At 38.6% G+C, this 16,487-nt stretch overlaps 4 protein-coding genes across 4 annotated transcripts; 2 read left to right on the top strand and 2 right to left on the bottom strand.

Annotated features, from left to right (window-relative positions):
• Positions 1-1,013: 1,013 nt before the first annotated feature.
• LOC140945149 (uncharacterized) lies at positions 1,014-5,909 on the bottom strand. Its single transcript, XM_073394211.1, has 2 exons — positions 4,964-5,909; positions 1,014-2,179 (listed from the first exon to the last, which is right to left on the bottom strand). The coding sequence occupies exons 1-2, from the start codon at positions 5,888-5,890 to the stop codon at positions 1,181-1,183; spliced, it is 1,926 nt and encodes a 641-aa protein (XP_073250312.1). The 5' UTR covers positions 5,891-5,909; the 3' UTR covers positions 1,014-1,180.
• Positions 5,910-7,200: 1,291 nt separating this feature from the next.
• LOC140946840 (uncharacterized) lies at positions 7,201-9,430 on the top strand. Its single transcript, XM_073395948.1, has 2 exons — positions 7,201-7,460; positions 7,617-9,430. Exons 1-2 carry the CDS (start codon positions 7,279-7,281, stop codon positions 9,376-9,378), a joined length of 1,944 nt encoding a protein of 647 aa, XP_073252049.1. The 5' UTR covers positions 7,201-7,278; the 3' UTR covers positions 9,379-9,430.
• A 122-nt stretch (positions 9,431-9,552) lies between these two features.
• LOC140945148 (uncharacterized) lies at positions 9,553-11,248 on the bottom strand. The gene has a single exon (XM_073394210.1). It carries the CDS (start codon positions 11,246-11,248, stop codon positions 9,701-9,703), a length of 1,548 nt encoding a protein of 515 aa, XP_073250311.1. The 3' UTR covers positions 9,553-9,700.
• Positions 11,249-13,196: 1,948 nt separating this feature from the next.
• On the top strand, positions 13,197-14,153 carry LOC140945147 (octopamine receptor beta-2R-like). Its single transcript, XM_073394209.1, has one exon. The coding sequence runs from the start codon at positions 13,197-13,199 to the stop codon at positions 14,151-14,153; it is 957 nt and encodes a 318-aa protein (XP_073250310.1).
• The last annotated feature ends 2,334 nt before the right edge of the window (positions 14,154-16,487 follow it).

Below are 16,487 nucleotides of genomic sequence, written 5' to 3'. Positions count from 1 at the left end.
GAAGAGATGATCGTCGCAGTGGTAATTGAAATTTAAGCAATTGCAAATTAACCAGAAAAATTTTCGGGACTTCAACGGGATTCGAACCCATTTTTATAAACTGTTGTCATTTTTTTTAATGTACATTGTTAAATAACTGTTAGTTACTGTTAGCTTAACTGTTAGTCAATTATTTGAAATGAAAGTGGAAATGAACCTCATTTCCATTTTCATATTGTTCTCCACAGTTCAAAATATGAGTCATTTAATGCATTTCCATTCATGTCGTTTATTTGTGAATTAATGCTCAGAGTGTGTTGAAAACGAGTGAACGGTCAAGATCACATGGTAGTTTGATATTTCGTCAAGAAAATATGACTTTTTGTCGCCTTGTTAAACAAGCAGGGTATTATTGCCCTAAAAATGAATATCTGTACTGCGGTGTTTTGTAGCCTACAATATACTTAACAACATACAGACTGTAGGGCGTTTCTGATTGGTCGATGAGGAATGCTAACAAGCCTATTTAGTCCAAATAGAAGTTGTAGAATGCAATACGGAAGTTGCTATGGAAACAAGGGGTAAAGCGAAATTTGAAACAAAAAGCAAAATGGTTGACAGCCGGTTTACTTTGTCGTACAAAACTGTTTTTAACCAACTGAAACCAAAAAAACCACCACTAAATTAATTTACTGGTGTTTTGGCTCCTTAATTTACCCGAGTGCAAACCTTAAAAGTCAGAGAAAATATGGTGTTCGATTTCGCGTTCTTTTACTGATGTCTTTTTGTAAGGAACTATTCCAGTCCATTGCAAACCTGCTCTAAACGAAAAAAAAAAATCAAACTCGGGAAAACACGAGGAATGCGCGATGAAGTAGAGTAAGGACACATTCTCATGTGCCATTTGTGGGCCCTATTTTGCCCATCTTTTCTCTTTTTACCCAGGTTAGTCCACCGCCGCATTGATAAAATGACCTCGTGGTGATGGTTATCATTCATCATGTTGCTCGTTTAAGAGTTTGCCTCAATTCTAAGTAGCGTCACTACCTCTTCTTTGCTCTCGTAGTGAATGTATGTTCCATGACAATTTTGTCTCTCAGAAGCTGCAAAGGTTTTCGTTAACATTTGTGCCAAGTCTCAAAATTATATTTTGTCTCCGTTGTTATTGGTAGTGGCCCAAAAGTTTTATTGTCGATGGAACCTAAATACAAACTCCAATCGATCTGAATACTTTTCTTACTGCGGTACGGAATTCTCGTTTACGGATAGAATAGATGATCGGGTTACACAGTGTGCTGACGAAGAAAGTACCGGTTGTTGCAAGAACTACCTCGGCTGGAACATCGATTCCTGGAACGAACTGACGGCAAATGCCCATAAGCCAGCCTGGGAGATAGCACAGCACGAACGCGGTGATGATGATGGTGACATCAACAGCTGCCTTGCGGTCGCTCAGCCTCCTCGATACGATCTCTTGCTGCTGAGGGCTTTGAGCATCAGCCACTTGGACGTCAATGGCGTTTATCTGCCTTCGCGCCGCCTTGTACACAGACCCGTTCAGGAATACAATGACCAAGAATGGCACAATAAACGTTGCGATCGGTAAAACGATCATGTTTCCTCTTGTGGAATCACTCTGCACAGCCCATCCCTGCTCGCAGAAGAACACCTCTGGGTTGTAAACGTACTTTCCCCAACCAAGGAATGGACCGATGGAAAGTGGAATCGGGATTATCCAGATAAGTGCCATAAATGCTACTCTGGTTTTTGTAATGGTGCCGTGGTACGTCAAAGGCGACTTGACGATCGCTAGGTATCGATCATAAGACACTGCTAGCAAGTGAAGAACCGTGTTGATATAGAAGTATCTCACAAAGAATGGGTTGAGATAACACATTGTTTGACCATATAACCAATGTTCTTGCGCTATGCTTTTGATGCGGAATGAGTTGACGAGGACCAACAGCAGAAAGTCTGATAAAGCCAGACTTGCCAGTAAAATATATCGCATCACATGAAATCTTGATTCGAGGATGATCGTCACTATGACCAATAAATTACCAGGAAGACCGATCGCGTCGAAAAGTGCGTGGAAGGCTGCTATTACTTGAGGAAAGCTCATGGTTGGAGTTGCGTACATACAAGTTATGTCATTTGTTTGAACGTTACGAGAGTAAAGCAACCAAAGTGAGTTAATTTTCTCAAATGTATGTACTTTTTACAGCTGAATTGAATATTTTCTTATACAATTTGCGTCATTTCTTTTCTTTAGCTGATTACCTGGACGGAAGTTGGTCCCACACTGTAACTAAAACGCAGGGAGTAACATATGGAAAATCTTGTAAAATACCTGAAAGCTTAGTTTCGGTTCTTTTTCACTTTTGTTCTCTTTAAAAAAAAAAAAAATTAGGGTTTTTTGGTTGTTTGGTTTTTTTTTAATCTCTTTGAAACAATGAAAATCATTTTTGAAGGAAGAAGAAACAGTGAAGAAATAATCTCTGATCACTGCAAAACAGCAATCGTTTATAATAAGTAAAAACGTTAACTTCCCCCTGCGATTAGCTGAATATTTAATGACGAGCGCACCTTTAATTTTAGAATCATTTCTCAACTAATTACCTTTTATCCCTAAGTATAAACTGTTGTCTTTTGATTTACTGTCATTTTCTTATCTTGAGGTAAATTGTAAAGCAACTGTAATCTTTAAATTATAATACTGAATAGTTCTTCCTATGCCATTCTAATCTCGTTAAATTACATGCTCAGGCTACCTAACAATTTACTGTGATATTTCAACAAATAGTGAGATCCATCCAATTAAAAAAAAAGTATAATATAATAAATATGATCGAAAACGCCTATAATTTGGGGAACTACTTTTTTGTGAGAGAGCAAAAAAAAAAAGACAAACAAAAACAAAACAAAACAGGAAAGAAAAGGGGAAAAAATTGCGTTTTCCATATGCCACTCCACTCCTTTTTAACTTCATTGATTATAGATACTTTTTAGATACGGGATGGTTAAGCTTTCTAAAAAATTCTAAAGTATTTTGTTTTTTTTCTCCCATCTTCGCCCTTTTTATTTTTGTTATTTATTTATTTTTTATTTTTTCATTGTCATGATTCAAAAGCTGTCAAGCGCCGTTTTGTGGCTGCAGCTGATATTGTAAATTGTCTTGAATCAGTTAAATTAAATACTTTGATTATTATTTTTTTCAAATGAAGATATGATCGTCGCAGTCGTGGTTATTGAAATTTAAGCAATCGCAAATTAACCCGAAAATTTTTTGGGACTTCAACGGGATTCGAACCCATTTTTATCAACTGTTCTCATTTTTTTTTAATGTACATTGTTAAATAACTATAAGGCAAAATTTTGATTTTTAATTGAAGAGTCATTCCATCTAACCGAAAGCCCTTTGGGGGTGATTGTCGAGGACTAGGTTACCACTTTCACTTGCAAGAGCTCCTGTTTTCACCCACTCGGCAAGAATGGGTTATTTGCTTCCAAATACTGGACAAAGTCACGAGAAAAAATTTGAACGTTAACCTCACTTTTCAGTTATTTTTACTCAGTTAACTGAAACTCCGATAATTCGAATTCCCCAGTAACGCGAACTCAATTTTGTTTCCATTGATCACAATTTACCCCGATAAGTCGAATTCTGGTTCTTAAAACTCACCACGGATGCCATGACCCATTAGTGGCAAAATGTTTGGAAACGGATGCAACCGTGTCACTGGGACCTTAATTTTGCACGGTTTTCAAGACTGAAACTGAAAATGCCGGACAGATAAGAATCTCTGGCAGGAATTCCTTCAGTTGCATGTTTGTTAGGTCCAGATCATCTTTTTTTTAAGTAGTAGTTTTACTTGCTAGTGAAAGAGGCTTAGATATTCCCTATTCACTGCTATTCAAGTTATCTTTGTTAGATTAATAGGTTGATTAACTGTTAGTCAATTATTTGAAATGAAAGTGGAAATGAACCTCATTTCCTTTTTCATATCTTTCTCCGCAGTTCAAAATATGAGTCATTTCATACATTTCCATTCATGTCATTTATTTGTTAATTAATGCTCAGAGTGTGTTGAAAACGAGTGAACGGTGGGATCTCATTTTAGTTTAATATTTCGTCAAGAAAATATGATATTTTGTCGCCTTGATAAACAAGCAGGGTAATTGCCCTAAAAATGACTATCTGTACTGCGGTGTTTTGTAGCTTACAATATACTTAACAACATACAGACTGTAGGGCGTTTCTGGTTGGTCGATGAGGAATGCTAAGAAGCCTATTGAATCGGGATAGAGGTTGTAGAATGCAATACGGAAGTTTCTATGGAAACAAGAGGAAAAGCGAAATTTGAAACAAAATGCAAAATAGTTGACAGCCGGTTTACTTTGTCGTACAAAACTGTTTTTAACCAACTGAAACCAAAAAAAAAACACTGCCAAATTAATTTACTGGTGTTTTGGCTCCTTAATTTACCCGAGTGCAAACCTTAAAAGTCAGAGAAAATATGGTGTTCTGTTCGATTTCGCGTTCTTTTCCTGGTGTCTTTTTTAAGGAACTATTCCAGTCCATTGCAAACCTGCTCTGAACGAAAAAAAAATCAAACGCGTGAAAACACGAGAAGTGCGCGATGGAGTAGAGAAAGGATACATTCTCATGTGCCATTTGCGCGCCCTATTTTTCCCATCGTTTCTCTTTTTACCCAGGTTAGTCCACCGCCGCATTGATAAAATGGTCTCTTGGTGATGGTTATCATTCATCATTTTGCTCAATTTAGAGTTTGCCACAATTCTAAGTAGCGTCACTACCTCTTTTTTGCTTTCGTAGTGAATGTATGTTCAATGAGAATTTTGTCTCTCAGAAGCTGCAAAGGTTTTCATTGACGTTTGTGCCAAGTCTCTAAATTATATTTTGTCTCCGTTGTTACTGGTAGTGGCCCTAAAGTTTCATTGTCGATGGAACCTAAATACAAACTCCAATCAATCTGAATACGTTCTTTACTGCGGCGCGGAATTCTCGTTTACGGATAGAGTAGATGAACGGGTTACACAGGGTGCTGACGAAGAAAGTACAGTTTGTGGCGAGAATTACCTCGGCCGGGACATCGTTTCCTGGAACGAACTGACGGCAAATGCCCACGAGCCAGCCTGGGAGATAGCACAGCACGAACGCAGAGATGATGATGGTGACATCAACAGCTGCCTTGCGGTCGCTCAGCCTCCTCGATACGATCTCTTGCTGCTGAGGGCTTTGAGCATCAGCCACTTGGACGTCAATGGCGTTTATCTGCCTTCGCGCCGCCTTGTACACAGACCCGTTCAGGAATACAATGACCAAGAATGGCACAATAAACGTCGCGATCGGTAAAACGATCATGTTTCTTCTTGTGGAATCACTTTGCACAGCCCATCCCTGCTCGCAGAAGAACACCTCTGGGTTGTAAACATACTTTCCCCAACCAAGGAATGGACCGATGGAAAGTGGAATCGGGATTATCCAGATGAGTGCCATAAATGCTACCCTGGTTTTTGTTATGGTGCCATGGTACGTCAAAGGCGACTTGACGATCGCTAGGTATCGATCATAAGACACTGCTAGCAAGTGAAGAACCGTGTTGATGTAGAAGTATCTCACAAAGAATGGGTTGAGATAACACATTGTTTGGCCATATAACCAATGTTCTTGCGCTATGCTTTCAATGCGGAATGAGTTGACGAGGACCAACAGCAGAAAGTCTGATAAAGCGAGACTTGCCAGTAAAATATATCGCATCACATGAAATCTTGACTCGAGGATGATCGTCACTATGACCAATAAATTACCAGGAAGACCGATCGCGTCGAAAAGTGCGTGGAAGGCTGCTATTACTTGAGGGAAGCTCATGGTTGGAGATGCGTACATACAAGTAATGTAATTTGTTTGATCGTTACGAGGAAAGCAACCAAAGTGAGTTAATTTTCTCAAATGTATGTACTTTTTACAGCTGATTTGAATATTTTCTTATACAATTGACTTCATTTCTTTTCTTCAGCTGATTACGTGGACGGAAATTGGTCCCACACAGTAACAAAAACGCAGGGAGTAACATATGGAAAATCTTGTTTCTTAAAACTTCGTTTCGGTTCCACTTCACTTTTGTTTTCTTTAGAAAATATATATTTAGGGTTTTTTGGCTGTTTGGTTTGTTTTTAATCTCTTTGAAACAGTGAAAATAATTTTTGAAGGAAGAAGAAGCAATCTCTGATCACTGCAAAACCACAATCGTTGGAGTAAAAACCTTAACTTTCCCCTGCGATTAACTGAATATTTGATAACGAGCGCACCTTTCGAATCATTTGTCAACTAATTACCTTTTATCCCTAACTATAGACTGTTGTCTTTTGATTTACTGTCATTTTCTTATTTTGACGAGGTAAATTATAAAGTAACTATAATCTTTAAATTTTAATACTGAATAGTTCTTCCTATGCCATTCTAATCTCGTTAAATTATATGCTACCTAACACTGCTATATCCCAACAAATAGCGAGATCCATCCAATTAAAAGAGAGCAAAAAAAGACAAACAAAAACAAAACAGGAAAGAAAAACAAAAGAAATAGCGTTTTCAAAATATGCCACTCCACTCTCTTTTAACTTCACTGATAAGATACTTTTTAGATTCGGGATGGTTAAAATTTATAAAATATTCCAAAATATTTAGGGTTTTTCTTCCATCAACGACCTTTTCATTTTTGTTATTTATTTATTTATTTATTTATTTATTTTCTTTTTATGACTCAAACGTTGCCAAGCACTGTTTTGTTGCTGCTGATATTGTAAATTGTCTTGAATCAGTGAAATTAAATACTTTATTATTATTTTTTCAAATGAAGATATGATCGTCGTAGTGGTAATTGAAATTTAAGCAACTGCAAATTAACCCGAAAAAAAATCCCGAACCTTTTTTTAAGGTACATTGTTAAATAACTATAAGGCAAAGGAGAGGGATGATGGGAACTCAATATCCCCCAGTGATCGCGAGCGATTGGGGGCGAGGCAGTTTAAAAGAGGGAGCTTACAAGTGGGGCGAGGAGGGCTTTTATAATTAAAAGTTTACGGTAAACCATCAGCTATTAATATGGCAAAGTGACTATTCAATCAAACGCGATAACTGGAATCCCATCAGAGTTCGAGTTATCGAGGTTCTACTTTAATCCCCTTTATACACCCTATGCAGAACGAAAAGAGACTGGGAGCGATCAACTTGAAAACGAGGCTAGTTGGGCCTTGTTTACTCGTGTTAGAAATATGGCCGCTCATGGCTCTGTAAGTAGCCGTCTTTCTCAGAGTCTTACGGAGGAAGATATCCCCGGAGCATCGCTTCAGGGAAGAAATCCGACTGCTCTTAAAACAGATGAACTTCGCTTTTGGTTAAAATGTCGTGGCGATCCAGCAAAGGGGTTAAAAACAAAGGCACAATTGGCGAAAAGGTAAGTACAGTATTTGTCAGTCGTTCGTGATACTTTTTAGAATTAAAAGAGACTTTGATATTGTAAATGGAGATCAAAAGATTTAGGAGTTATTTTTCTCGATGAAATGTTTCAAAAATGTAATGATTAATAGTTTTTCTACTTTTCATTTTGAAGAGTTCTGGAATATGTTGCGTCTGGTCGTGATAAAGATGTTGTGGATCCCGATAAAAATCTGATATACACGCGTCGAAAGGCGAGACAAGAACAACTCGCTCAAAGTGATGCGATGCCTGAGGAAAGTACTGTTAAATTTCCATCAGCCGGATGGTCTACAAGTTTGCAACGAATGCCATTATTCACAAGGGCAGAGATGGATTTACATATTTCTAAATCTGGAAAAAACTTTGACAGAAATAAACAGAACCATGCTGTTCCAACAAGCATGAAAAAGGCAAAAACATTTCTTGATGATGAATACCTGAAAGACTTAACTTGCGCAAGTGATGACCAATATTTCTATTTCAAATGCTTGTGTTACCATAGCTTTAAAAAAAATGAGCCACCCCACAAATTACAAGTTGCACTTTGTTTAGTGAGTGGAGTTGTTAAATATGCTTCGTGTACATGTGTAGCAGGATCTGTTGGTTTTTGCAATCATGTGCTTGCTGTTATGATGAAACTCTGTAAGTTCAGCTTGTATTGTTGTCAAGATATTAAGGACTTGGAAAATGAATCTGATATGACACAAGTTAAGGCATGCACTTCAAGTTTACAACTATGGCACAGGCCTGTAAGAGGAGATAAAATCAAGCCCCAACCTGTCATGGAACTTGAGGTCAAAAAGTCGAATATAGACACAGAGTATAACCCTGATGGTGGAGTAAGGTGCTTGTTGTATGAAGCTAGGAAAAATTTGGGTACACAAGCATCTGATGAAGCTTTGTTAAAAAACAAGCTTCAAGAGATCAACCCTAAGTTTGCCTTGTCTCAAATTATGTCTACTGGTGGTACCAACTTACAGGAAACAAAATTTGGAAAATGTCCAAGTGGCTCATATGCAAGTTACCAGTTACAGTTCACAGAGTCTAATTTTCAAGTTTTCTGTAATATTGACTCAGTGCCTAGAGTGGACTGTAATGATGAACAAAATGCTATTTCCGTATATCCTCCATTCCCTTTGCAACAATCTGAGCAGTATGAAAAGCCAGATGATTTAAGCAGCAACCAGGAAGCACTCCTGGATCATTTGATTGTTGATGAGGCAAAGCTTAATACCATAGAGAAGAAAACAAGTGAACAAGCAGCCTCACAGGAATGGCAGGCTGAAAGGAAATTTCGGTATACAGCATCTAATTTCCACACAATTGTAAAAAGGCAAAGGAATCATAACACTCTAGTAAATAATCTGCTTCATCCCAAACCATTCACTGCCAAACAAACTGCACATGGGAAAACCTATGAGCCTGTAGCCTTAAAAGAATATGAAAAATATATGTTTTCAACAAGGAACCCAGTTTCAGTGTTCAAAAGTGGCCTTGTTGTCAGTATGGCCTCTCCCTTTTTAGCAGCATCACCAGATGGCAAGGTCATTGACCGAGGCTGTAGCAAGCCTTTTGGGCTGGTAGAGGTTAAATGTCCCTACTCTAAATTTCATGTGAGTCCTTTAGAAGCATGTGCCGATGAAACTTTTTATGCAGAAAATGTAAATGGAAAGCCGAGGCTAAAAAGGGGGCACCAGTACTACTTTCAGATACAGGGTCAACTAGGTATTACAGGAGCAAGTTGGTGTGACTTTGTTATCTATACTAACAAAGGCATGAGTATAGAGAGGATCACATCTGATCCTCAATTCTGGGACGTATTGAATGAAGGCCTAAAGAAGAGCTATTTTGAACATTTCATAGCACCAGCTTCTGTGGAGTTCAGTAACCATTAGAAGGGTTAACTACCCTAATCTAATCTTGGCACGAGTAAAGAGAAATTTTGTGTCTCATACCTAACTTGATATGTTTAAAACAGAGTATCAACCAACATGGTCTGTATAATAAGATAGCTTTCTTTATTCTTTGATTTTAAGATCTTTAGAATTACATGTAAAAGCTGACATCTTTTAAGTGTTTGGGACTGAAAGCAAGCGAATCACATTCTTAGTTTTAGTTGGTTTAGAGAATATTTGACCTGAGGTGGATAAGCAGGTTTACATTTATTAAATTGACTGAAATTCTGTAGTGTGCCTCAGAGCTCTGCCTAACTCAGTGTTAAGTGGAAATAAGAGGGTCCTGAATGTTACATAAAAAGGCACAGACACTCCACATTTGGTTTACTACCCCAAACAAACTGAGGGGTACAACACTATCCCATAAGTGAAAATTCTTGATTTTATTGATGGCCCGTTCAACGTGTATTCTAACAGAAGCAATTTCTTGAGTCTTGATAACATCTTCTGCTGTCATTTGGCTATTAGACCCTAAAAAGGGGGGAATGTTTAGGGTTACACCCAGTGGGAGTAGGTCTTCAATTGTAAAACCTTTATCGGCCATCACGGTGTCACCATTGTCAAATTCTAACTTCAGGAAACCACTTCGTTCAACAATTTCTCGATCGGAAATGCTTCCACTATATAGCTGACTGATAAAAGTTATAGCTCCACTGGGAGCAATTCCAACTAAGCCTTTTAGAGTTACATGGTTCTTATAGGAGCTGAACAATTTGGAATTCAACAGAAGGCTGGAAGGCATTTGGCATCTAATTTCTGTACAATCGATTATTACACGGGTGCAAGAGTATTTCTCTTTAAAGCTGTCAGGCATTGTAGCTCTTATAACCTCCCTATTAGGCCATATAGATACTTGACCAAATTTTAAATACATGTAATTTATCCAAGAAAGGAATGTTCTGCTTACTGTCGACTGCGAAATACCAAACAAGTGAGCTAGATGTTTTTCTGCAAATCCCCTTCTCAGTCTGCAAAGAACAAGGAAGAACTCCTCTCTGGGTTCTAAGCTTCTTCGTCTACCTATGCTAGTACATCCCTCTGGTTCCTCGTTTCCACTATCGTAAAACTCCTTTTGGACAGTTCTTTCTTTTGATGAACAGTACCTAATGTTTTCCCCTTTCGATCCAGTATTTAAAAATTCAAACATAGCATTAAATGTTGCTAAATTAGGAAATCCCGTATAAAAGGCAATGTCCTCGTCGGTAGTAAAATTGCGTATCTGAAAAAGGCGGGAATCTTTAAGGCTCCTCTGGCGTTTTAAAACCTCTATTTCAGCCTTTAACTTCGCATTTTCAAGTTCAAAACCTCGAATTCCTTCAAGTTTTTTAACTTCTTCTGTTTGATCTTCACACGAACTTAAGCTGTTTTCCACATCATGATAACTAAAAGCTGCTGATGAAGTACAGGTTTCAGAAGTTGCTTCAGCTGCATCTGCAGTTGTTTGACTTTGAGATGATTGCAACTCCTTGTTTGAACACTCTGTTGTAGACGAAAGATTGCGACATTTAGGAGGTGCTCGCTTTTTCGGAGAACCTTTGGACCACGAAAATCGAGATGGAATTACCCCTGCCTTTACATAAACACGCTGACCTCCAATAGCTTTAACCAAGTCCTCGGGCTTAAAATGACGAGAACAGATCTTCGTGTTTTGGTTGACTCTAAACGCTTTTCCTTCGTCTCGACGAATGGCATGGAGCCAACGTTTTTTGAGGATAACGTCGTCTGGAAACTTCAAGTAAGAAATTTTCTCCCCGTTTTCGGTTCTGTATTTCTTTTTGGTACAGTTTGGAACACAACAATTTTGCGGCATTTTCAAAAACTGGCGCCCTTCACATCAGGCGGCCATTTTTATTTACCGGGCCCAACTAGCCTCGTTTTCAAGTTGATCGCTCCCAGTCTCTTTTCGTTCTGCATAGGGTGTATAGCACCTCCTATAAATCAACATCGTCTTTACTTTCAACCTCTTGAAAATAATAGTAAAGGAAAGCACTGTACACTGGTATTATATAGCCAAGTAATTGGGCAGTGTTTGACCGCATACCATAACATTTATTCCTTTCGTCGCCGCCTGATTTCATGGCTGCATTTTGACTGGAAGAAAAGTCAGCTGTCCTGGACAAAGGTTACGTCATCTGAAGCGTTTAAAAATACTCCAAAGTCGATGCATGGAAAACAAAAGAAGGCCGGATAACAAGACTTTAGATTATTATACGTTTCTGGGAAACTGCCCACCTACCCCTACCCTAAGCCAACATTAACACTTACTTCTCACTTGGATTGAGGTTTAAAGGGACACAGTCAGCTGATGCACATGCGCATTAAATACCATTTCTTAGCTGATTTGCATGTCACAAGACGCGCGTGAAACAAAAGCGTATCCGGAATACTCTAAACAAACCTTGTAGATTTGAACTAGTTACAAGCCGAAATCGTAATTATAGGCCCTAAGCCACATCAGAGCACTCATTTTTTACATACTATTGAGAATTCACCGGTGGGTTTTTCCAGGGAAGCCAAACATCGACTAATGCCTCTAAGTACCGAAATTAACGTCCTGTTCGAATTTGTTTCGTTTCTAGTCAACGATGAATCAAAGCCTAGTAAATAAAAGTGCAGATTTTCTTTTGTCTGAGTTGAATATTGTTTTCCGTGTTCAACTTTCGATTTTCATGCGTGAACAAAAGTGTTTCTTTTTTTTGCCATCCATCCTTTCAACGTTTTATCCACTGTGATTTTCTAAATCGTCAAAAGAAATTTAAAGTTACTCATGGCGCGTAAAGTGGTTCCATGTTTTCAGCTAGAATTATTTATTATCATAGCAACCACTGTTATCATTTTATTATTATTATTATTATTATTATTATTATTATTATTATTATTATTATTATTATTTTTATTTTTCAAAATTTAAACTACTTTACCAGCTATTTTCTTTAAAAAGTGTAATCGTAGCCTGAGTCCAGGCTCCACAGTGGGGGAAAAAGGCAAAAAACGGGGTGAAACAGAAAAAATAGTCAGCGGGCGAAGTGAGCCGAGCAGTGAACTACCGCTTCGCTCTCTTCGCTCGCCGATTTTTTTTTTCCTAATGCGGAGGCTGTTCCCAGGCTGGTGTAATCGCAGTACAGCAGAAGATGAACAAATTTAACTGTCCAAATATATTGCAGAAAAAATAACTAAACGAAATGAGCTGACAAATAGAGTGTGGCATATGTTTCTCAAGGACGTCAAAGGTTTTACTTCATTTCCATGATTGACACAATTGCTGTGATTTTAAGTCTACATGAGCGGCTGCGTACAAACGTCTCCTGTTGCCATACTGCGCGAAGGGTAATGTCCATCAGGGTCTTTGTTCCTTTTTTATCCAAACAAAGTGATTCTTTTGTTCCCGAAAATAATATTAAAAACGAAGCGAAACGAGGCTAAGGGAAATTTATCTAATTTTACATATGTTTCGTATATTTTTTTACAAGAGATCATAATAGCACATAATCTGTTGGCCAATAAAGTAAAAGTTTTTAGTAAAATCTTTGCGACTTAACGAAATGGCTATTTCTTTTATAGCCAATGCCTCCGTTTTCGTACTGTTTTGGACCATTTTCCGTCAGCATTAAGAGCGACCATTGTGCGAGAAATTTTTTTATAATATTCAAGTCAGGTGTAAAAGCACATACATTTAAGAATACCGCAAACTCATTTGTGTTACTTTGCTCAAAACAGTCAAGCAATGCAAAGCACATGACTCATCACTTATTTCACCCATGGCTTTCCCTCAAGTGATAGCCGCTTTCCTCTCACTTTTCGACCTGATCGGTCTTCCTGGTAACTTAATTGTCCTAATAACGATCATCTTGGAACCAAGATTTCATGTGATGCGGTATATTTTACTTGCCAGCCTCGCTTTATCGGACTTTTTGCAGTTAATCCTCGTAAACTCATTCCTCATTGAAAGCATAGCACAAGAAAATTGGTTGTATGGTCAAACAATGTGTAATCTCAACTCGTCCTTTGCAAGATACTTCTATATCAACACTATTCTTCATTTGGTAGCAGTGTCTTATGATCGATACCTAGCGATAGTCAAGTCGCCTTTGACGTACGATGGCATCGTTACAAAGACGAGAATGATGTTTTTGGCTCTCATCTGGATAATCCCTGTGATTCCAGTTTCTTTCGGTCAATTCCGTGGTAATTTAAAATACGTTTACAATCCAAAGGTGTTCTTCTGCGAGCAGCAATGGGCTGTGCAGACTGGTTCCTCCACAAACGTAATCGTGTCATTCATCGCAATCCTTCCTGTACCACTCCTGATCATCGTATTTCTAAACGTATCTGTGTACAAAACAGTGAGAAGACAGATTAAAGCCATGATTAAAGTCCATGTAGGTGGCCCTGTTGATACTGAAAGCCCTCAACAGCAAGAGATCGCATCGAGGAGACTAAGAGATCGAAAGGCAGCTGTCGATGTCGCAATCATTATCACCGCATTTTTTCTTTGCTTTCTCCCAGGCTCGATTAGAGGTGTTTGTAGCCAGTTTGTCCCAGAAATTGATTTTCAACCCGAGGTAGTTTTTGTCACAATGTGCATTTTCTTCTTCAACACAATATGTAACCCAATCATCTATTCCATCCGTAAAAGAGAATTCCGTAACGCGGTGAGGAAAATGTTTAGAATGGTCGGAGGTTGTCTAGATTTTAACGGCAACGACACCGTTTGATTGGACAGGAAATTATGAGAAGTGGTATCAACGTTAGCATAAAAGTCATCCATTCACCAGTACCCGTGCTAACCAAGATCATCAAGGAAGATGTATTGGATTGGAAGAAAAAGTGCTGACCGGGTGTCACGCATCCAAAATTACTAACAGCCCATGAAATGTATTGAACCAGGAGCCGACTGTGAATTTTTACCATTGTTAAACGGAATCTCAAAACTTCAGTTACCAATATATGTCGGCCGACAACCTATTTAGACGCTCTTTTAAGTTAAATTAAGTTATAAGTCGTGCACCGATAGTGATCATTTTGCAGTTCAAGCTTGTTTAGCTTAGTTTCTATTGAAACGATTGTACCAAACAGAAGCATATAATCCTGTAGTCTGCTACACAGCCGTTTTTAGTGTCGTCACGCAACGCTCCTCCCCTTGCGTGACGACACTAAAAACGGCTGTGTAACAGACTAATAATCCTGAGGCGTATAACTCCGTTCCAGTGCAGGGGCCTTTTTGAAGAACCAATCAAAATATTTACATCTTCGTCCGGCGTTTTGCCGTCAGTTGCCGTCAATTGCCGTTAATCTGTTTTTAAGATCAGTAGTCCTGGTTCATTTTGCTCCCCTACGTGAATTAAGACAGGAGACCTTTTCTCTTAACCCTGATTGTTTCATTTCCCGAAAAAAATGAAGTTACTTTTTTTAAAATTGATATATTAGAAATATATTAAAAGAAAGAGAAGAAAAAGAGAAAAATGTCGATACCACACCTGCAGCCTGTGACCATGCTAGTACAGGCCTTTTTTGCCTGGTATACTGTAACCTGCGCTAGACTTGCCACAAGTCGACTGCGTGAGCGCCTACGAGTGAAAGCGAGCGACGTAAGTCGACTGCGTGAGCGCCGAAGGCGAAGCGAGCGAAAGCGAGCGACGAGGTCGGGACCAACAAGCAAACTGACCGAAAGCAGGACTAGAGAAGGTCTAGAGCCTGCGAAGCAGCGCCGATATCCTTGTTCCAGGCCCCAACAGACTCACGAATTACCGGAAGAGCGTTTCGAGTTCCCTTCAACCTGATTGGAAAATCGAACATTACTTTTTTAACAGGCCAAACATGGCACGTACTCAAATTTTGGTACACAGGTGGGGGCCCAGACTAAGGATTTCGGGGCTGTTTCGCAGACTTTGGATTTAACCAGAGTATAGTTTCGTCTGTGGCGCAGGTTTAACTCCTATAGACTGCGTATCGCCAAGGCTCACACTTTGTTCTGGGAAGATCGCGAACACCATACCTTGATGGACAGCACATATTCACTTAGGCCACATGAGGGAGCGACCCCCTTCCTTCCCCCTAATTTCTCCTGGGTATCACAGTCGTCCCAAGAGATATCGAAGACAAAGGTTAAATCATTTGTTTATGCAAAATTTTGGAAGGTAAACATGCTGCCACAACAGCATGGTCTTGGTGAAAAGAGTGAATTCTAAAATATCTCAATAAAACAAAATTTAATCGAAAAAAAAAAAAGTGAATGAATCACGAGTTTTAAAACGATTACTATAAATTTCACTTTGTTGGACTTGTTTCCATGTGTCTCATATCTTTGTCAGATTCAAAATTGTATTTGAAAATCTGTGTGAATTAAAAACAACCAAGAAAAGCATGCATAATAATTAACTATGGTTGCAAGCAAAAATGTCGCAAGCACGTGCATTATACAAGCCAATCAGAAACGCTTTTCTATTTTTGTACAGCGCGCCACGTTAAAAATTTGTGAAAGATATTTATTTGGCAAAGGAAGACTCGAATTAATGCTTCGGACGGAGAGTCTTTCACAAAATATCCAACTTACTTTGCCATATTTTGTAACTTCAAGGCAAAAGATGTGAACAGAAAAGACTTTCGACAAAGTAACAAAGCAAAAGGTTGGTAAAGATTGATACAATATTCATAGTTTCACGGTAGTATGTTTATTCTGTCGTTTCATTTTCATGTAATAATTTAAATTATTGAAATTAAGTCATACCTACTGCGAGTTGTTTCATGTAGTCATTAGTTTTTGTTTTTTTTTCTTATCGATACTGATAAATACGGATGGTTCGCGGAGAAGCCGCGTCAACGAGGCGCGAACGCCGATAGAAAAATAAAACGTCCGTCTCGGGAGCTAAATCAAACCGTTAGCACAAACTGTTTCATCTTAGGTATTTCGAGAACGGACCTCTGGAGCCAGGGTATACTGTGACAAAAATTTTAAGCGGAAGTAAAAAAATACACGCTATTAAAATGAGTCAAGATTTCCGAGGGAAATTACCAGAACTCATACTTGTGACCGGCATGTTACGCACCTC

Source organism: Porites lutea, chromosome 8 (assembly GCF_958299795.1).
Source record: "Porites lutea chromosome 8, jaPorLute2.1, whole genome shotgun sequence".
Lineage (NCBI taxonomy): Eukaryota > Metazoa > Cnidaria > Anthozoa > Scleractinia > Poritidae > Porites > Porites lutea.
This window is presented reverse-complemented; position numbering and strand designations above follow the sequence as displayed.

Coding starts and splice junctions, on each gene's coding strand:
- LOC140945149 (XM_073394211.1), bottom strand. CDS start 5,890: ATGTACGCATCTCCAACCATGAGCTTCCCTCAAGTAATAGCAGCCTTC. Junction 2,180..4,963: donor ACGTATTCAGATTGATTGGA/GTTTGTATTTAG, acceptor CATACATTTGAG/AAAATTAACTCACTTTGGTT.
- LOC140946840 (XM_073395948.1), top strand. CDS start 7,279: ATGGCCGCTCATGGCTCTGTAAGTAGCCGTCTTTCTCAGAGTCTTACG. Junction 7,461..7,616: donor AAGGCACAATTGGCGAAAAG/GTAAGTACAGTA, acceptor TTCATTTTGAAG/AGTTCTGGAATATGTTGCGT.
- LOC140945148 (XM_073394210.1), bottom strand. CDS start 11,248: ATGCCGCAAAATTGTTGTGTTCCAAACTGTACCAAAAAGAAATACAGA.
- LOC140945147 (XM_073394209.1), top strand. CDS start 13,197: ATGGCTTTCCCTCAAGTGATAGCCGCTTTCCTCTCACTTTTCGACCTG.